Source organism: Aethalodelphis obliquidens, unplaced genomic scaffold (assembly GCF_003676395.1).
Source record: "Aethalodelphis obliquidens isolate GAN/ISIS:26980383/991018 unplaced genomic scaffold, ASM367639v1 scaffold34, whole genome shotgun sequence".
NCBI lineage: Eukaryota > Metazoa > Chordata > Mammalia > Artiodactyla > Delphinidae > Aethalodelphis > Aethalodelphis obliquidens.
The window spans coordinates 19,466,727-19,488,008 of NW_020837978.1; the positions used below are offsets into that span (position 1 = coordinate 19,466,727).

Here is a 21,282-nt window from a genome sequence, read left to right on the forward strand (position 1 = left end):
TCAAGTCAAATGTTCCCTGTTTTGGAAGCCTTCTCTCTGTCTACTGCCGCCTAATCCATCCTCAGTCTCAATAGCCTACAGGGGGGGAAAGTTCTCTCGTGTTTCCTCAGCTCTGTATTCATACATAGTGATTGAATGGGAATCTGTAAAACTTGTGTCTGCCTTGCATTTCTACCTTGTAAGGGACAAGTCTATTAACTCACACTTTAAAAAGATGTATATATACTATATTTCATCAATTCTAAGCCTCACTTTTCTTTATTTTACAGACTGAAATTGGGATGACTCCTAATGATATAATTAGAGAGCAAAGTTTATCAGCGATTTTTCTTTCTTGGTGGTATATAAAATGGCACCTTGAAATTGATACTATCTTACATTTGATTAAATACGGACTATAAATCCTACGCGTTTATGTTCCTCAGTCTTCACTAGCAAAATTTAATATATCATTCCATATGACGGTTAATTATTTTTGCTACATTAAACTTAAATATAAATTGAGTTGGGAATGGGCATAATTTCCTCACTTCCAAATTGCAGACTGCATCATACGTATGAAAACGCTCCAGAGACCGCAAAGCATTATATACATGATGGGTATTTTTTCACATTTAACGATTACTAGTTAATAGAAATGATCGACACTCTACGCGCCGACCTGACGGCTCCAAAGCCCTAAGGGTCGAATCTGGGTTAGATAGTTCGACTCACGCAGGTAAACGCGCCCCGCCCCCCCGAGCCGGTCCCTACTCGCTTTACAGGTACAGACTCAGGTGCAGGAGACAAACTCCGATTGGCCGAGGGACACGAGATGCCCACCCAAACGCACCGTCCGAGCATGCGCGGTAAATTAGACGCAGGCGCGCTCCGCGCATGCCCGGTAGGTAGCGGCCGCAGCTTGGGCGCTCGCGCGGGGTCGTGAAGTGCCGGCTGCTCCGCTACCGTCAGGTATGAAGAGCTGGGGTCTTGCAGCTGCCTCCTCCTCGTTCCAGCGCCATGGAATGCCTGCGGAGCCTGGCCCAGCTCCAGCCCCGCGCGGTGAGGTTGCCCCGGCGCACCCTGTGCTCTCTGGCCTTGGGCTTGACCCCCGGGACTCGCCCCGTTGCCGCCTGCGGCCGCGCTGCCCAACTGCTCGGAAGGAGGTGGGCCGCGCCGCTGTACGGGCCCCGCCGGCTCCCCACGACAGGTACTCCCCTCTCCGCCCCGCAGCCCCGGGACGCCGGGCTTGCAGTGATCCCGGGGCCCCGACCCGACCGCCGGAGCCCACGTGGCTGTGGCTGCTCCGGCCTCGGCCTCCAGGTCCGTCCTTGGGCGCCCGGCTCTTGTCCCCTTGCACAGGTCCGCGTGCCGAGCTGCGTCCCACCAGCCCCGAACGCGACTGAGCACTGCGCCTTGTGCCCAGCTAGAGCCCGACCCGCCAGGCCTCTTGTCTTTCCCACCGCCCCGGCTGCAAATCTCCAGGCCTAAGTGCGCTTGTGAAAAGACTTTAAAGAGTTTCGCTCTTACCTGTCATCATAGTGCTGAAGCTAAGATTAGGCTTATCTACCTGAAATATTTTTTTAAGTATTTTCCCTGTCTTCTGTCTCTTCCTTATGGACGGACACACTTATACCTTTTCCAGTTGCTCAGGTAAGGGGTGGGGACGCACCTAGAGGTGAGGCTGAAGACTTTGAAACTTAATGGGAAGAGTTGCTTCTGAGAAAGATCTGACTTTTTTTCCAAGTACTGTGTAACTAGACAGCCAGAAGGAGTCGGGGGATGGGGGGAGCGGGGTTGAAATTTGAGGGGTTTTTTCCCCCTGAATGATAGAGCATGACGGTAATACGTTGACATTTTCACAAATGTGACAGCGTGGGTGCTAATATTGCTGAGAAACAAAAGGCATTAAAATATATGGCTTCGCAAAAAACGTCCTCAAGTAAGTTTCTCAGTTGTACTCTCAAAATGCTCCCGAAGTAACTCACCATCTCCACCTTCTTCCTCATACCCATTAGGAAACTCTTTCCAAATTGGGTTACATTTCATATTCCCTTCTTTGTTTGGTAAATGCCTGGGAACCCAGGTTCAGCCCATCTAATGTTTTAGGACAAAGCATTAGATGGTAACATTTTATCTAACTTGTGACTGATTAGCAAAAGCTGATGTGTAGCTCTTTAACCTTTATTCAGCTGACCCTCATAACATAGTTTGTATTTTGTAGAAGGGAACCAACAAACCTCAGGTGGTAACAAATTACATGTCTTTAAATGTATGTAATAGGAAGGAATAAGATCAGAAGTGAGAATATATCTACACGTTCTGTAGATAGGAATTCTGTTCATTCCTCTTATGTTTAGTATTTTGAACAGTGTCCTTTGTCAGGCATTAAATTTACTTGGTTATACTGGAGAGCTCACTTCAGTTTAAATCACATGTTTTAAATAGGTTTATTTTCAGATAAAGATTTGTCTTTATTCCAGTTCACTGTGGTCTCCATTCCAGTGCAGTAGGTTATTTCATAAGTATGTTCACTCTAAAGTATATGTGTGGAAAAGAAGTTAGTACATAGAAGTAAAATCAGTAGGTTTCATAATTTATAGGTCAAATAATCCTGATATTGGAATGCTGAAAGGTCACGTGGTTCTTGGAATGTATGTTTTCTAAACTGTACCAATGTAACTTGCATGAAGAGCCTTTCTAAACTAGGCAAAAAAGAATGGACATTTTATTTTAATCTCAGAACATTGTTATACACTTGTTCATCCTACTAGAAGATATCAATAATACTTCGGAAAAGCGATGACTGGAATCCATAGATTATTCTAATGCTTCACCTAAGCTACTCATTCATTGCCAAACGTAACATTATCACCTACAAATATTAACAAGAGTGTTTCTTATTTTCCCTCTAGGAAAAAGATTCAAAACATAGTAAAATAGGCTGAAGACCTCCACATACTGTGAGAATTGTATCTTAGCTGCATGTGAAAACCAATCATATGATCACAAGGAGTTCTCTGATTCGTTTTTCAGGTGAAATTCACCGGTTTAGAACTTCTGATGTCTCTCAAGCCACTTTAGCCAGTGTAGCCCCGATGTTTACTGTGGTGAGTATGTGTGGTCCGTTTGATGATATTACTTACTTTGTTTTATAATGAATCCTTATAAGTCATTGTCTTTTGCTTAGCCAGTGACCTGAGTACCAGCTAGGTTTGCTTCACAGCACTCTTGAAACTTTGCTAATGACCATAGAGCTCATCTTTTAATACTAGAACAGGTGGCTCAAATCACAATTCAGAGCTTCCTATTTGAATACTCAAGATTTCTCCAGAAATCTATTTAGAAATCCTTGAAGGCTGTTAATTACAAAACGGCTTGAACCTGTGCTATGCAACGTAATATATGCAGAAGCATTTTGAGGGCAGCACAGTGTATTACCTGAGAGTGCATGCTTTGAAGGGCCATGATCTCTGCAGCTTTCTCTTTTGTTCAGAAAAAAAATTGAATAAAATAACACAAATGGTGTGTCTCACACGCACACATATTTAGAGAGAGAAAAATAAAGTGCTTGCTCTGAGCCAGAGTTTCTAATTTCAGATCTCAACTCTGTCTCTTACTAACTGGATGGACTTGGACAAGTTATAACATCTCTGTGCCCTAGTTTTCTCATCTGTATACTGGGGGTAAAAGTACCCACCTTATAGAATTGTGAGATTTAAATTAACTCACATATGTAAAACTCTTAAAAATAATACCTCATGCATGGTAAGCATTCAGTGTATATTAGCCATTATATATCATCCTTATTATTTAGGCTTACTAACATAAGAACTTTTCTTTATCAACTATACAGAGCAAGATAACTTTTACACGTAGTTCTGGGGGTTATCACTCTTATTCACTGTTCTGGAAGAGTTAGCCAGTTTAATTAACAGTACAAAATCAGGTGTTAAATATTGAAAGAAGGTTCTTTGCAGGTGAAATCATTGTCTACCAAGAGCACTTAAAATCAGTTGATGCTATTTGAAATAATGTGAGTTATATTACAAGGTAAACATTTTTTTTAAAAATCAGTTTGTATGATCTCATGGTTTTTTTTAAATCAAAAAAATCCCATTAAGGAAAAAATATAAATATTGAGATGCAAAAATATTCACCATACATTGTTAAGTTGAAAGTGGAGGGGAGACTGCAAAGAAGTGTGTGTAACATGAATATATTTAATAGGAAAAAGTCTGGAAGGACATTCAGTAAAATATTAGCATGGTTTTCTCTAAAATTTGTGACCAAATAGTTTTATTTATCTTTATTTTCAAATTTTCTGCAGCAGATGTATATATTTGTGAAATAAGTTTAAGGAGGAAAGCTAGTGTGTATTACACAAAACATAAAGCTTCCCTTGATGTAAATTTCCCTTGAACTCTGATGTTTTATGATACTCATATATTCCTGTTGATCTTATCTTTGCTCATGAGAAGCAAGCTGAAATATATATTGTGAGGTTTTATTGTGTTATTAAACACAGCATGTGTATTTTCCATGGTAATAATCCAGGACTTGGACCTACAACTGTATCTTAGAGTGTGTCTTCCTGAAAATGCATATTTAATAGTAATTAATACAGCCCAGTACCTAGTGATTCATTAAATATTATTTGACATCTTCAAACTTGACTATGGACAAGTATTACAGGAAAACCTTCCCTCTGCTTTATAGGAAATAAGCACAATTTCTGCATTGTGCCCTCTTTTTAAACTATCAGAAGAGGTCTTTTTTGTAAACATTTATTGATTCTGCAACACCCACCAGAGAGACTTCATAGCCTCCCATAGATAATTAGATTCACAAGATAAGCCACACTTGGTCCCAGTCTGTTCAGAAGGATAAAGGATAGGAAGTGCAGAAGGGCAGCATTAGGTGTTTTCTCTTCAAAAGAAGTCCTTACAGCCATGCAGGGGCTCCTGTGGCCCCCTGTGTGACAGCTCAGGTGCGAGGAGAGGATATTCTCAAATGTGGGTGTGAGATCCACCTTGGCTTAGAATCCCCAGGCCCTCTAGTGCCAGTAGCTTGTAACCATCCCAGAGACACATCCAGGGCTCCCACAAGGAGCATAGTCAGTTACAAGAACCACTACACTCGGAAAAGGCAGAACCATGGCTTCCCAACAGGTGTCTGTAGTCTGTTCTTAGTCTTTCCAGTCCAGAGCAGTCTGTCTACCAGTCATTGGACACTTTTGCCATAAGCGTTGTTGCCTAGTAACACAACTGACACTCCTTTATCAGATCTCCCGGGGAACCAAGTTAGAAAGTTAATCCAAGGTCAGATTTGTCCTATCAAAGGGAAAGGGAATTTTTTTTTTGACCCTTAACTCATAACTGAATTTAACTTAAGGGCAGTTATAGTTTTTATCTGTATTTCAGTATTTGGGAGGATTATAATACCATATGATATGATACCATAAATAGTGTACTGATTTGGGAGAAAATAATATTTTATTATCTCTCTCCAGACAAAATTTGACAAAGGGGGAAAGGTTACTTCTTTTGGTGAGTATCCGTAATTTTCTTTTAAATCACTCATCAGTGAATGAGTGAACCCACTGGAAGTCAAGAAATTATAATATTTTGAGTAGAATATTCTTTGCATATATGGATGTGCTGAAGGAGATCTTTTTTAGCATTTGCCCATCTGTCCTAATTGGAACTGGCAACACCTGACCTGTGTTGTTGTTGTGTCAGGAGACACTTTCACTCTAACAGGATGTTAAGAGCGTAGGCTGGTGTGCAGCTGAGAGAGAAACACTCTTCTCCCTTTTGTTTCTCTTCATTAGTCTCCCTTTCACTGCCCCGGTCCTCATGTCCCTCTCCTCCTGTACCATGTTGAAGGCAGAGAATCACATAATACCACTGTTATTGCAGTAGCACTGGGTGACAGCAGACAGAAGGGACAGGGCACTGGATGGCAGTCAGATGGAACTCTGCCAGTGATGGCTCTTATGGACGGTTACTTTTTTAAATGAAACCAAGCATTACTTTACTGTGACCTCAGGTGCAGGTTTCAGATCTCCCATGTCCTTCCCACCCCGTGGTCCTGTTCCTGCTGTTGCTAAGATCCTAGTGGAGTATTTTGGGCGTTTTTTGGCTCGGCATCTCCTTCAAAAGGTGGTTCTACTTAGAGCTCTGTCACAGGTGTGGCTTGATACTACAAGAATAGATGCTACTATTACCAGCATCATTTATTGAGTTTCTTCATCTGTTTTGCTTTCTCTTAGGTAATAAATTTAGTTCTTGGGTAGGAGAATCTAGTGTGAGGACTGACTTTATTTTCTCATTTTGTATTAGTCCAAGAACAAAGAAAATTGAACTTGTCTGTTCATAGATTTAAAATGCTGAAGTTGATAATGTAGTAAGGAAAAAATAGAAAATAGAACTGTAGTTCTATACAGTTCATATTTAAAAATCCATGAATCTAGAGCTAGAAATTGATACTGTAAATTCCAATGATATATAGCTATGGTTTTTATATTGGTCCCAAGGGGCTTTTCTAAGTACAGAGAAATTTTATGAAGTATGGTTAAAAGGAGAAAAGAAAAATTAGTTTGACCAGATTTAGCCTGAGTATGTTTTTGAGGTAGAAATGGGTATTAAAAAGACCCAGTTTAGCTCTCGTTTCTGGTAGTAATAGAAGATTATCTTGGTGGTGGGAGGGGTACTCTGATATAAAAATCTAAACTTTTCGGTTTATTGGTTTACCCACTCTTTTTATTGAACATGTTTCTTTTATAGAAAAGAAGAAAACTGACTTATATCAAGAATTAGGTCTTCAAGCCAGAGATTTGAGGTTTCAGCATTTAATGAGCATCACAACCAGAAACAATAGGATTATCATGAGAATGGAGGTAAAGGATTTTATTTCATATACATTTCTCCACTGCAGTCTTATACAAGTTCCTAACTATCTTGATCAATAACTAGGTTAAAAGTAATTTCGTAATAAAAATAGCTATAGGAAACATAGAATATTTTATAATATAACATGTTGTTAAGAGTAAAACTCATTTAAATGGATTATATACATATACTCAGCAGGCACAGCACTGCTCTATTTATGATGGAAAAGATCTGACTTTGGTCTCCATTCTCACTGTTTGAATTTAGTCTCTAGTTTCTGAAATAAGAGAAAGAAGCTTGATTTATAATAGACATTTTCAGTTGTATACAGTTATGTGTAATTGTAGTGTAACTTCAGCTACTAAAAATATATTCTGGTTTTCCAAATAGCCTAAGACTATCCTTTAAAGTTTATCATCTTAATTTAAATTTTTATTTTTATGGAAAGCTTTAAGTTATTTTGGTGGGCTAATGTTTAAGGTTTGGAAATAGATGAGGGGACGCAGGTCTCAATGGTATCGGCCCTGCAGTGGACATGAGACTTGCTTTCTTCAAAAAGTCTTTGATGGCAGGTTTTTGTCAATTTATCTAGAATTAATTTTTTAAAAAATTAAAAAGGGAAGCAGTCTTTTCCCAAGTGATTTTTCTCCAAAACACATTCTTTACTTTTATTATCAATAGCTAGCACCCTTCAAAACAGTACCTCTTTAATGAAGAGATAGAGAAGTATGTGATAAAGCAAATTTAGCAAAATGTTAATTGTATCATCGAATTGGTATGTGTATAGGTATTCACTGTGTAATTTTTCAACTTTTCTGAATAAAAATGTTCATATTATAGTTGACCCTTGAGCCACATGGGGGTCAGGGGCGCTGAACCTCCACACGGTCAAAAATCCACATATAATTTATAGCCACAGTTCTTCCATATCTGCTGTTGCACATCCTCTGATTCAACCAACCACAGATAGTGTAGTACTGTGGTATTTACTACTGAAAAAAATCTGCATGTAAGTGGACCCGCATGGTTCAAGCCAGTGTTGTTCAAGGGTCAGATGTAAAATGGGGAAAATGGGAAAGAAAAGTTTCTGATTTTTATATCACTAATACAGTGGCCACAGGCTACTCTTCTGTGTTACTCTTCTGACATAAAAGATGTCAGTCTTTCTTTTTAGAATAAATTTTTAATTTCATAGTGTTCTAAATTAGAGCGCTAAGGATACATCTTATCTTTATCATTTTGAATTAGCTTAATGTGTCTTGGTGATATTTTAAAAAGGAAACTTTCCCATTTCAGCCAAACTAATCATGATTAAACTAAATCTTTTCTAAAAGTCTGCTGAATACCTGACTTTTAAGAAGACCTTATCTTGTTTCCTTTGTTCTCTGTATTTCTCATGATTACCCTGGAAGTCCTAATAAATACATAATTTGTTTAATTCTAGTTCTGTTGAGGCTGAGTTAGAGGTATCAAGACTTGGATTTATTTTAGGCTTCCTCTCTTTAAAAAAAAAAGTCTTGACTTTTTTTGAAAAACCAAATGAATAGTGATTTGGTTTAGGCTTAGTCCAAAATAGAGTATTAAATCCTATTTTATGAAGGTTATTTTTTCCCTACAACTCTACAACTTACATATGCACGTGTGTGTGTACATATATGTATATATATTTTTTTGTTTTGTTTTGTTTTTGTTTTCCCCAGTATTTGAAAGCTGTGATAACTCCAGAGTGTCTTCTGATACTAGATTATCGTAATTTAAATTTAGAGCAGTGGCTGTTCCGGGAGCTCCCTTCACAGTTGGCTGGAGAGGGTCAACTTGTCACATACCCTTTACCTTTTGAATTTAGAGCTATAGAAGCACTCCTGCAGTATCGGGTAAGCCTGTTTTTATTTAGATTCTTGAATGTTTTCTGGTTTTACAGTGCTATTGAGGAGGAAGACACATTGGTATTGTTTTAATAGCATTTTCCCTAACCACACCCTCCCCCCAAATAAAAACATTTCTAAGGGTCTTATATGCAGAAAGCACTTAATTCTTAAACTTTATGACCCAAACAAATAGATGTAAAGTCTCTAGGTATGGTATACATAGAGTCTCTTTGACAGTCATGTTATGACATTCAGTGAAGCTCATTTCAGGTTGTCTATCCGTTGTTCAATTTTAATAAGTGTATTCAGGGATGCTAATTCAAAATACTTATCCTAAATATATAAATGAACATATCAAAAGGTTTTAACTGTACTCCATTTTATTCTCTAACTAAATTGTTGTGTAACTGCTTGCACATGATAAATATTATAGCACAAATCTTTCATCAAATCATTCTGCTAGTTTCCATATCATTCTTTGATTTGTTTGTGTGTGTAATCCTTTGTTTGAGCTAGCTAAATGATGCCTGTGTTTGAGACCTAGTTTGACATAGAAACCGTGTACAATTCTTCTTACGATTCCTCCTTTAAGTTGATAATCATTGAGTGTCTGGGGATCCTGTCAGGCTCTGAGCAAGGATGGTCACTGCTTTCCTGGCCCCGACAAATCTTTCATCATCTTTTCTTCCCCCTATTAGTCAGGATAGTACTGTTCAGGACCTGGCTACACGCAAGAGTCAGTGCCATGAGCATGCTAGCCAGAGTGGGAGAAGAAGAGGGGAGAGTAAAGGGGACATGAGGTGGGTGGGGGTTGTTGGAACCTGGCACCCTTCTTTGTCTGCCTTGCTCTACTGAGGGAGTAGGAGATGGGTCCGTTCCTTACTCAGGTTAATGAGGCAATAGCACCAGCTAGTGCCAGCCAATGAGATGGTGACTCGTTGAAGCCAGTTACTAAGCAGGGAAAAAATGGGAAGAAATGAAGGTATAAACAACGGTTGCTGGCAAGCTACACAGACTGACTAAGCTCTCAGCAGCTAATGCTGGGATGGACAGTATATGTTGGAATTAATTAATCTTACTGCTTAATTCAGCTGCTGTTAATGCTGTTTACCAACAGGTATGGAAGAATTTTAATATTTTAAGAACTAGTATAGCTGTATCAATGTATATCTGCTGATTGATTCCTGCTGTGCCTATATTAACCCGAATAATAAATACACTTTTGACTTTTCAAGTTTATTTTGTAAAGTCTAAGGTAGGTTTTGGTTTTCAAAAGAGCCTTGTTCATAGGAGTTTTGAACTGTATCCTATTTACAAAGAACATAGGTATTGTTTACCAGATGTAAAGTTTATGTTTTTTTTTTTTTTTTTTTTTTTTTTTTTTGCGGGCCTCTCACCGTTGTGGCCTCTCCCGTTGCGGAGCACAGGCTCCAGATGCGCAGGCTCAGCGGCCATGGCTCACGGGCCCAGCCGCTCCACAGCACGTGGGATCTTCCCAAACCGGGGCACGAACCCATGTCCCCTGCATCGGCAGGCGGACTCTCAACCACTGTGCCACCAGGGAAGCCCAAGTTTATGTTTTAACCAAAGAACGGCAGCTCTTCTTTTAATCAGTCCTCCATTCCTTTCATTATAAGTGTCTGGTGTCTGTAGGGGGAAGAGTCTTATGGGAGTTAATTCCCTGGCAACCAAATGGGAGCTTACTAACAACATTATGCATGGTTATCTTTTAACCTAGGAGATCTAGTTTTTAATCATCTGGGATGGGCATTCCAGCAGTGACCATGTTCTGAAATGTTACCAGCTTTCCTAGCTATTACAGATTTCTGTATTTAATCAGAGCATTCACTGACCCTGAGTATTCTAAAAAGATTGTTTTAATCCTTATGAAAGGTCATGTTGTTATCTAGATCAACACTCTTCAGGGGAAACTTAGCATTTTGCAACCATTGATCCTTGAGACATTGGAAGCTTTAGTGGATCCCAAACATTCTTCCATAGACAGAAGCAAACTGCACATCTTACTACAAAATGGCAAAAGGTAAATATGGGTGCTTTACCAACTTGGGAGTTAGACACAGATGTCTTAAACTTCTCTTTCAGTAGTCTTAACAGTGAAATGTTTAACGTATATTCAGGTCCAAAATTAGTGTAACTCTTAGCTGTTTTAAAAATACCAACTAGTCTTGCTAATGATAATGACATTTTTTACTTTGTGACTTACTCTCAGTACCTTCATTTCCATATTTGATTTTCACTGTCTTTCATAACTTTAAGAAAGTAGCCTAGGTAGGAAGTTGAGCTAAAGGGGGCACACAAACTAATGTTTATTGAAAAGCTATTTTGCATAAAATGCTGTATCAGTCTCTTTTATGTGTGTGATGTCATCTCATCCTGTCAGCAATCCTGTTGACATGGTCCTCATTTTGAAGATAAGAAAACTGAGGTCTAAGTGACTTGTCTAAACTTTAACAGCTACTAAATAGCAAATCTAGACTCAAATCCAATTTTCTTTCCCTTCAAGGTCCATGGGTTTTTTTGTTTATCATAATGCATTCCAGAATTTAAGGATAATATTTTAATTTATATTACAGACTGAATGAACATGCCCTCAGGATTTGTACACCCTAAAAATCCATTCAGGAGTTAACAGTTAAAATTCCTGAATCAGTAGTTCTTTGTCTGAAAATATTAGGATGTTTTTATGAATTAAAAGTAAACAGTCTGTTCATCATCTGCCATGCTTATTAAGAGTAAAGATAAATTTCTGAGCCCAGAAGCTTAAATCACAGTGATTATATGTTTCTGAGATAAATAATATATGCTGACAATTGTATCATTGGTTAATTTTACCACTTAATGTAGTTTTGGGATTGGGAATTGATTCTCAGAGTGCATAGTAAATATAAAAAAAATTTTTTTTTACAAATCAGTGTTTACCGTGAATTTATAAGTGGATCTACTTGATAAGACACCAAAAAGACACTGTTCTTGTAGGGAAATTATTTTTATAGGTTTATGTTATTGATCATTTCTATGCAACTACTCTTACAGCCTGTCAGAGTTAGAAACAGATATTAAAATCTTCAAAGAGTCCATTTTGGAGATCTTGGATGAAGAAGAGTTGCTGGAGGAGCTCTGTCTGACAAAGTGGAGCGACCCACAGGTCTTGTAAGCAGACAGTCATGCTTTGTTCGTTTCTCTCTTAGGATCAGTTGATGGTCTTTTTCAGGATGACTTTTTAGGGAGGACACAACGTTTTGCTGGGATAGAGGATGTAGGCACTTTTCCTCCCTATTTGTTTCACTGTTTCCTGTACCATACTGCATCTGATTGAATTTAATGAGGACTTACTAAGTGCACACTGTGTACACAACAATATGCTGGGCTTTGACTGTACATGCACCATTACCTTTATTTTCAAAGGACTGGTCACCAAAGTAACATACACATCTACCCAGATAACTTACCTGGAGAGTTCAGCGGGAGAGAGGAGGGAAAGGGTGTGGGGTGCAGGGAGGCGAGTAGAGACACTGGCACAGATTCTGTAAGTCTGGTTAATATAAAAACGCTCTCATCTTGTAAACCTTTTACCTCTTATGAATTTAGGAATCATTTACACTTCTTGTGCACACCCAAGTTTAAATGTTGACTTTTAAATACCCCAAATATTTCATTTTTGTACTTCGCAGATCAGTATCAGAGATTAATACAGACACCTTTGTAATGTGCATAGTTTCTGTAGTGTGTACAGATTTTTCAACATTTTGAGAAATTAGTTATCTATATTCTAATGAACGATTAAGATAAAAAGGGCTCTATAACGCTTGATATTATAGCAGCTAGATATAGTAGCAGAAACTTGATCACTCTTGTAACTCTTGCTTTCTTTGCTTCTTAGACCAATTTATCTCTAATATGCTTTATAAGTGTCTTTTACAGAGTGCTTCATTCCCACTTATCCTTCTTGGTAGGGAGGATAATTTACAATGTGTGCTAATTTCTGCTGTACAGCAAAGTGACTCAATTATACACATATATTTTTTTCCATTGTGGTTTATCCCAGGATGGATATAGTTCCCTGTGCTATACAGTAGGACCTTGTTGTTATCATTCTGTATGTAATAGTTTGCATCTGCTAACCCCAAATTCCCAGTCCTTCCCTCTCCCACCCCCTTCCGCCTTGGCAACTGTTTCGTAGATAGGTTCATTTGTGCCATATTTTAGATTCCACATATAAGTGATACCATATGGTATTTGTCTTTCTCTTTCTGACTTCACTTAGTATAATCTCTAGTTGCATCCATATCATATGGTATTTGTCTTTCTCTTTCTGACTTCACTTAGTATAATCTCTAGTTGCATCCATGTTGCTGCAAATGGCATTATTTCATTCTTTTTATGGCTGAGTAGTACTCCATTGTGTGTGTGCCTGTGCGTGTGTGTGTGTGTGTATGTATATATATATATATATATATACATACACACACACACACACACACACCCCACATCTATTATCCATTCATCTGTTGATGGACATTTAGGTTGTTTCCATGTCTTGGCTATTGTGAATAGTGCTGCTGTGAACATAGAGGTGCATGTATCTTTTTGAATTATAGTTTTGTCCAGGTGTATATGCCCAGGACTGGGATTGCTGGATCGTATGGTAGTTCTATTTTTAATTTTCTGAGGAAACTCCATACTGTTTTCCATAGTGGCTGCACCAATTTACATTCCCACCAATAGTGTAGGAGGGTTCTCTTTTCTCCACACCCTCTCCAGCATTTGTTATTTGTAAAGTTTTTTTTGTTTGCTTGTTTGTTTTGCGGTACGCGGGCCTCTCACCGTTGTGGCCTCTCCTGTTGCGGAGCACAGGCTCTGGACGCACAGGCTCAGCGGCCATGGCTCACGGTCCTAGCCGCTCTGCGGCACATGGGATCCTCCCGGACCGGGGCACGAACCCGTGTCCCCTGCATCGGCAGGCGGACTCTCAACCACTGCGCCACCAGGGAAGCCCATTTGTAAAGTTTTTAATGATGGCCATTCTGACTGATGTGAGGTGGTACCTCATTGTAGTTTTGATTTGCATTTCTCTAATAATTAGTGATTTTGAGCATCTTTTCATGTGCCTACTGGCCATCTGTATGTCTTCTTTGGAGAAATGTCTGTTAAGATCTTCTGCCCATTTTTCGATTGGGTTGTGTTTTTGTTTCTGAGTTTTATGAGCAGTTTGTTTATTTGGGGAATTAAGTCTTTGTCAGTCTCATCATTTGGAAATACTTTCTCCCAATCCATAGGTTGTCTTTTCATTTTTTTAATGGTTTCCTTTGCTGTGCAAAAGCTTGTAAGTTTGATTAGGTCCCATTTGTTTATTCTTGGTTTTATTTCTATTGCCTTGGGAGACTGACCTAAGGAAACACTGGTACAATTTATGTCAAATAATGTTTTGCCTATGCTCTGTTCTAGGAGTTTTATGGTGTTGTGTCTTATGTTTAAGTCTTAAAGCCATTTTGAGTTTATTTTTCTGCATAGTGTGAGGGTTTGTTCTAACTTCATTGACTTAACGTGCAGCTGTCCAACTTTCCCAGCACTACTTACTGAAGAGACTTTTTCCTGTTTATATTCTTGCCTCCTTTGTAGACGATGAACTGACCGTAGGTGTGTGGGTTTATTTCTGGGCTCTCAATTCTGTTCCATTGATCCATTGTTTTGCTTACTGTAGCTTTGTAGTATTGTCTGAAGTCTGGAAGAGTTATGCCTCCTGCTTTGTTTTTGTTTCCTCAGGATTGCTTTGGCAATTCTGGGTCTTTTATGGTTCCATATAAATTTTGGATTATTTGTTGTAATTCTGTGAAAAATGTCATGGGTAGTTTGATAGGGATCTCATTAAATTTGTAGATTGCTTTGGGTAGTATTGCCATTTTAACAACATTCTTCTAATCCAGGAGCATGGGATATCTTTCCATTTCTTTGAATCCTCTTTAATTTCCTTTATTAATGTTTTATAGTTCTCAACATGTAAGTCTTTCCCCTCCTTGCTCAGGTTTATTCCTAGGGTTTTTTTGTTTGTTGGTGTGATTTTAAAAGGTACTGTTTTTTATATTCCCTTTCTGATATTTCATTGTTAGTGTAAAGAAATGCAACCAATTTCTAAATGTTAATCTTATATCCTGCTACTTTGCTGAACTCACTTATTAGATCTAGTAGTTTTTGTGTGGAGTCCTTAGGGTTTTCTATGTATATGGTATCATGTCATCTGCATATAGTGACAATTTTACCTCTTCCCTTCCAATTTGAATACCTTTTATTTCTTGTCTGACTGCTGTGGCTAGGAATTCCAATACTATGTTGAATAGAAGTGGTGAGGGTGGGCATCCTTGTCTTGTTCCAGATTTTAGTGGAAAGGCTTTCAACTTTTCACCATTGAGTATACTGTCTTTGGGTTTATCATAAATGGCTTTTACAATGTTTTTATCATGAATGGATTTTGAATTTTGTCAGGCTTTTTCTGCATTTTTAAAATTTTATTTATTTATTTATGACTGCGTTGGGTCTTCGTTTCTGTGAGAGGGCTTTCTCTATTTGCGGCAAGTCGGAGCCACTCTTCATCACGGTGCACGGGCCTCTCACCATCGCGGCCTCTCTTGTTGCGGAGCACAGGCTCCAGACGCGCAGGCTCAGCAGTTGTGGCTCACGGGGCCAGTTGCTCCACGGCATGTGGGATCTTCCCAGACCAGGGTTCGAATCCGTGCCCCCTGCATTGGCAGGCAGATTCTCAACCACTGTGCCACCAGGGAAGCCCTTTTTCTGCATCTTTTGATGATCATGTGGTTTTTTACTTTTATGTGGTGTCTTACACTGATTGATGTGCATATGTTGAACCATCCTTGTGAACTTGGGATGAATCCTGCTTGGTTGTGGAGTATGATCTTTTTTATATGTTGTTGGATTCAGTTTGCTAATATTTTGTTGAGAATTTTTGCATCTATATTCATCAAAGATACTGGCCTGTGATTTTCTTTTTTGGTGGTATCTTTGGCTTTGGTATCAGGGTGATGGTGGCTTCATAGAATGTCTTTGGGAGTGTTCCCTCCTCCAGTCTTCTGTAAGAGTTTGAGAAGGATGCGTATACGTTCTTCTTTGTATGTTTGGTAGAATTCACCTGTGAAGCCATCTGGTCCTAGACTTTTGTTTGTAGGGAGTTTTGTTTTGTTTTTTCACAGATTGTATTTCACTTCTAGTGAATCGGTCTGTTCAAATTATCTACTTCTTCTTGATTCAGTTTTGGTGGGCTATATGTTTCTAGAAAGTTGTCTCTTTCTTCTAAGTTGTCAAGTTTGTTGGCATATAATTGTTCATAGTATTCTCTTATGGGTTTTTCTATTTCTGTGGTATCGGTTGAGATTTCTCCTTTTTCATTTCTTAATTTGCTTATTTGGGTTCTCTCTTTTTTCTTCTTGGTGAGCCTGGCCAGAGGTTTATCAATTTTGTTTACCCCTTCAAAGAACCAGCTTTTGGTTTTATTGATGTTTCTTTCTATTTTTAATCTCAATTTATTTCCTCCCTGATCTTTATTATTTCCTTCCTTCTGCTGACTTTAGGTTTTAGTTTTTCTTCTTTTTCTAATTCTTTTAGGTGGTATGTTAGGTTGGTATGTTAGGTGGTATGTTAGGTTGTTGAGATGTTTTCTTGTTTTTTGAGGAAGGCCTGTATCGCTATGAACTTCCCTCTAAGAAGTGCTTTTGCTGTATCCCATAGATTTTGTGTGGTTGTGTTTTCATTGTTGTATGTCTCAAGGTAATTTTTAATTTCCTTTTTGATTTCCTTATTGACCTATTGGTTTTTAGTAGCATATGGTTTAGTTTTCCTATAATCATTTCTTTTCCTGTGGTTGATTTCTAGTTTCATGCTGTTGTGGTCAGAGAAGATGCTTGAAATGATTTCTATACTCTTAAATTTGTTGAGGTTATTAGTTTTGTGCCCTAGTATATGGTCAGTCCTAGAGAGTGTTCCACGTGCACTTGAACAGATGTATATTCTGTTTTTTGTTTTTTTTGATGTAATGTCTTGAAAATATCAATTAAGTCTAACTGTCCTATTCCATCATTTAGGATCTCTCTTGCCTTATTGATTATCTAGAAGATTTGTCCATTGATGTGAGTGGGGTGTTAAAATCTCCTACTATTACTGTATTCCAGTCAATTTCTTCCTTTATGTCTGTTAGTGTTTTATGGATTTGGTGCTCCTATGTTAGGTGCATATATGTTGATGACTGTAAAACCTCTTCCTGTATGGATCCTTTTACCATTATATAATGTTCTTTTCCTTTATGGCCTTTGTTTTAAAGTCTATTTTATAGTCTGATATGAGTTTTGCAACTCCTGCTTTCTTGTCATTTCCATTTGCGTGAAATATCTTTTTCCATCCCCTCACTTTCAATCTCTGTGTGTCCTTTGCCCTAAGGTGAGTCTCTTGTAGGCAGCATATTGTAGGCTCTTGTTTTTTTATCCAGTCTGCCACTCTGTCTTGATTTGAGCATTCAGTCCACTGACATTTAAGGTAATCATTGATACATATGTATCCATGGCCATTTTAAACCTTGTTTTCCAGTTGATTCTATGGATTTTTGTTGTTGTTCCTTTTTGTGGTTTGATGATTTCCTTTTATTTTATGCTTGTGTTCTCTTCTTTTTGGTTTTTGTGGATCTAGTGTATGTGTTTGATTTGTGGTTGCCCTGTTTTTCAAGTATGTTCACCCCTTCCTATATCTGCTTGCTTTAGACTGATAGTCATATAAGCTCAAACACATTCTAAAAAACAAGAATCTACATTTTCTTACTCTCCTTCTCCACATTTTATGATCTTGATGTCCTTTTTTACAGCTTCATATTTATCCTTTTGCTGTTTCTTGTGTTTATCATCCTTTCACAGTAGGGTTTTTTTTTTCTTTTTGATCTGTATACTGGCTAACTTAAGTGATTTATTTTTCAACTGTGATTTCCCCTTTCCTATATCTTCTTCTTTTGTATTTAGAGAAGACCTTTCAATATTTCTTTTAGGATAGGTTTGGTATTGCTGTATTCTTTTAGTTTTTGCTTGTCTGAGAACTTCTGTATTTCCCCTCCTATTCTAAATGATAATCCTGCTGGATAGAGGATTTTACTTTGCAGATTTTTCTCTCTCTAAACTTTGAATACATTTTGCCACTCCCTTCTGGCTCGCAGTGTTCCTGTCGAGAAATCAGATGATAGCCTTAAGGGGATTCCCTTGTAATTAACTCTTTGTTTTTCTCTTGCTGCCTTTGGAATCCTCTCTTTATCTTTAAAACTTTTGCCATTTTTTATTATAGTATGTCTTGGTGTAAGTTTCTTTGGGTTCATCTTGTTTGGGACCCTCTGCGCCTCTTGTATCTGGATATCTGTTTCCTTCTTTAGATGTGGGAAGTTTTCAGCCATCATTTCTTCGAATACATTTTCAATCCCCTTTTCTCCTTCTGGAATCCCTGTTATACATAGATTGGCACACTTTATATTATTCCATAGGTCTCTTATATTGCTTTCATTTGGTTTTCTGTCTGCTGTTTTGATTGGGTAATTTCCATTATTCTGTCTTCCAGATCACTTATGTTTCTGCATTATTCATTCTGCTATTCATTGCCTTTGGCTTAGCTTTCGTTTCAGCAAATGAATTTTCTAATTTTTCTTGGCTCCTCCTCATAGTTTCTAGTTCCTTTTTACAGTAATCTGCATCTCTGTTGATAGCCTTTCTTAATTCTTTCAGTATTTTCATTACCTCCTCTTTGAACTCGGTGTCTTTTAGACTGAAGAGGTCTGTTTCATTGTTTGTTCCTTCAGGGCAATTCTCTTAACTGGGAGTGGTTCCTCTGCTTCTTCATTTTGCTTATATTTCTCTTACTCTGAGTTTAGGAGAAACAATTATCTACTGTAGGCTTGGAGGGCTATCTACGTGCGGGAGCATTCCTGCTTAGCTTTTGTGGGTTTAATATTTTTTTGGCTTGAGGGCTGTCTTTGGTTTGGATGTTTGCCATCTCTTTCCTCAGCGTGTGCTGGCCATTATCCCCTTGTCAGAGGGTGAGCAGGTGCGTGCTCCGCGCACGCTCCCAGGAGGTCGGGGCAGCGGTTGGTGCCTGGTCACGGGACCCTCGGCGTTGGCAGGCTGCTCCCACTTCTGGAGCCTGAGATGGCAGTGGTGGCTCGTGCCCGCCCTCAGAGCTCATGTAAGCGGTGCCCTGCTGCCTGAGAAATAAGCTCCTGTGGAGGTCCCACCCCTCTCCTTATGCCCCCCCACCCCTCTCCTCATGCCCCCCCCCACCCCAGCAGTGGTGCCCTACCTCTCTGGGGGGCCCAGGCTTCTTCCCCCAGTGGTGGCACACCACACCCTAGCCCCCTCAGGCAGCCACCCCCAGTCTTCTCCCCTGTTCTGACCTCCGAAGCCTGAGCCTCAGCACCCGGCCCCCACCCGCCCCAGTGGAGGACCGTCTCGGGCTGGGGAGTGCCAGGCAGTGGCACCAACTGACTGTGTGGAGCTCTCTCCGCTTTGCCCTCCACAAACTGCTTGTTGTGCTCTCCTACGAGGCTCTGAAGCTCCGCCCCCCCCGCCCCCCCCAGTCCCAGCTGATCTGCCCGCCAGGGAGGAGACTTCCCAGTGTTCTGGCACCTTTCCTCTTTCACAGCTCCCTCCTGGGAGCAGGTCCCTTCCCGGTTGCTTTCTCTTTTTTTTTTTCTTTTGTCCTACCCAGTTATGTGGAGATTTTCTTGCCCTTTTGGAAGTCTGAGGTCTTCTGCCAGCGTTCAGTAGGTGCTCTGTGAGAGTCTGTCCGCATGTAGATGTATTTGTGGGAGAAGGTGAGCTCCCTGTCCTACTCCTCTGCCATCTTGAGCCTCTGACTGTATTGACATTTTTCAAAAACAGTTTACTTCTGCCATCTTGAGCCTCTGACTGTATTGACATTTTTCAAAAACAGTTTACTTCATATATGAAAATGATGTTATATATTTACCTTGGAAAGGAAAAGCTCTTTATGTTCATTTTTAATTTTTGGTTTTGTTTTACCTGATAGTGATTTGGGATTTGCACTAATTCATCAGCATTCACATGTCTGCATTTTCCTGTAACTGGTAGCATTGCAGAGCCTCCCTGGGATCAGGGCCATGGAATACAGTGAGGCCTGTGTAGGGATGGAACCCGTGTCCTCAACTACCTGTGTCATGTTTAGGGTCAGTTGGCAAAGCCACTCCAGACTGGCCTCAATCACAATAATAGTAAAGGCAAAGGGTAGTTTTTTCACTGGTGGCTGAATATTTTATACTAATTCAGGAAGTTCTGTGGTACTAAATGTATAATGCATATATTGGGGGCATGTTAATTATGTTAACTCTTAATTAAAGTGAAAAGAGCAGTGCTGGGATTGACCATGCAGAAGAGATGGAGTTGCTGTTGGAAAACTACTACCGATTAGCTGAGGATCTTTCCAATGCAGCTCGGGAACTTAGGGCACTGATTGATGATTCACAGAGTATCATATTCATCAACTTGGACAGGTAAGGCGGCCTCGTATAAAACAATCAGTAAGTCTTTTCTTTATAAAGTAATACACAGTAATAAAAATAATACACAGTAATAAAGCTTTTAAGGATAGCTTTGTTTTTCCATTTTGGAAAGAATTATACCATCATTATCGTTTGTAATTACTACATGGAAGTGTCTTTTTTTTAAGGTGTATGTTTAATCCATGTGGTCTTTAATAGATTATTTAGTGAATTTGCTGCGTGTAGTTGGTAAGATCTTCTGAACTAAGCAGTTGTTCTCCTCCCCAGCCACCGTAATGTGATGATGAGGTTGAACCTACAGTTGACCATGGGAACCTTCTCTCTTTCGCTCTTTGGACTAATGGGAGTTGCTTTTGGAATGAATTTGGAATCTTCCCTTGAAGAGGTGAGAATGTATTATTTCAGTAATCTAGAGGTTGTTTTTAATGTTTTGAAGATAATTTTTTTAATGGATTTTTTTAAAAGAGAACTTTATTTATTTATTTTTGGCTGTGTTGAGTCTTCATTGTTATGTGTGCACGGGCTTTCTCTAGTTGCGGTGAGCGGAGGCTACTCTTCGTTGTGGTGTGTGGGCTTCTCACTGTGGTGGCTTCTCTTGTTGCGGAACACGGGCTCTAGGTGCACGGGCTTCAGTAGTTGTTGCTTGCAGGCTCTAGAGCACAGGCTCAGTAGTTGTGGCACATGGGCTTAGGTGCTCTGTGGCACGTGGGATCTTCCCAGACCAGGGCTCAAACCCGTGTCCCCTGCATTGGCAGGTGGATTCTTTTTTAACATCTTTATTGGAGTATAATTGCTTTATAACAAAGTGAATCAGCTATATGTATACATATATCCCCATATCTCCTCCCTCTTGCGTCTCCTTCCCACCCTCCCTATCCCACCCCTCTAGTTGGTCACAAAGCACGGAGCTGATCTCCCTGTGCTATGCGGATGCTTCGCACTAGCTATCTGTTTTACATTTGGTAGTGTATAT

The 21,282-nt window shown here is 39.4% G+C and overlaps 1 protein-coding gene across 2 annotated transcripts in view; it reads left to right on the forward strand.

Moving 5' to 3' along the window:
* Positions 1-887: 887 nt before the first annotated feature.
* The window catches only part of MRS2 (magnesium transporter MRS2), a 28,532-nt gene continuing 8,137 nt past the window's right edge, over positions 888-21,282 (forward strand). The window contains exons 1-9 of one of the 2 annotated variants that reach the window (XM_027128499.1): positions 890-1,189; positions 3,016-3,089; positions 5,492-5,528; positions 6,768-6,880; positions 8,573-8,746; positions 10,651-10,781; positions 11,795-11,911; positions 20,148-20,300; positions 20,577-20,694. In XM_027128499.1, coding sequence (XP_026984300.1) covers positions 1,000-1,189; positions 3,016-3,089; positions 5,492-5,528; positions 6,768-6,880; positions 8,573-8,746; positions 10,651-10,781; positions 11,795-11,911; positions 20,148-20,300; positions 20,577-20,694 — 1,107 coding nt within the window. In that variant the 5' untranslated portion in view covers positions 890-999. Of the gene's footprint in view, positions 1,190-3,015; positions 3,090-5,491; positions 5,529-6,767; positions 6,881-8,572; positions 8,747-10,650; positions 10,782-11,794; positions 11,912-20,147; positions 20,301-20,576; positions 20,695-21,282 lie in introns of both variants that reach the window. The other variant, XM_027128500.1, reaches the window with a different exon arrangement.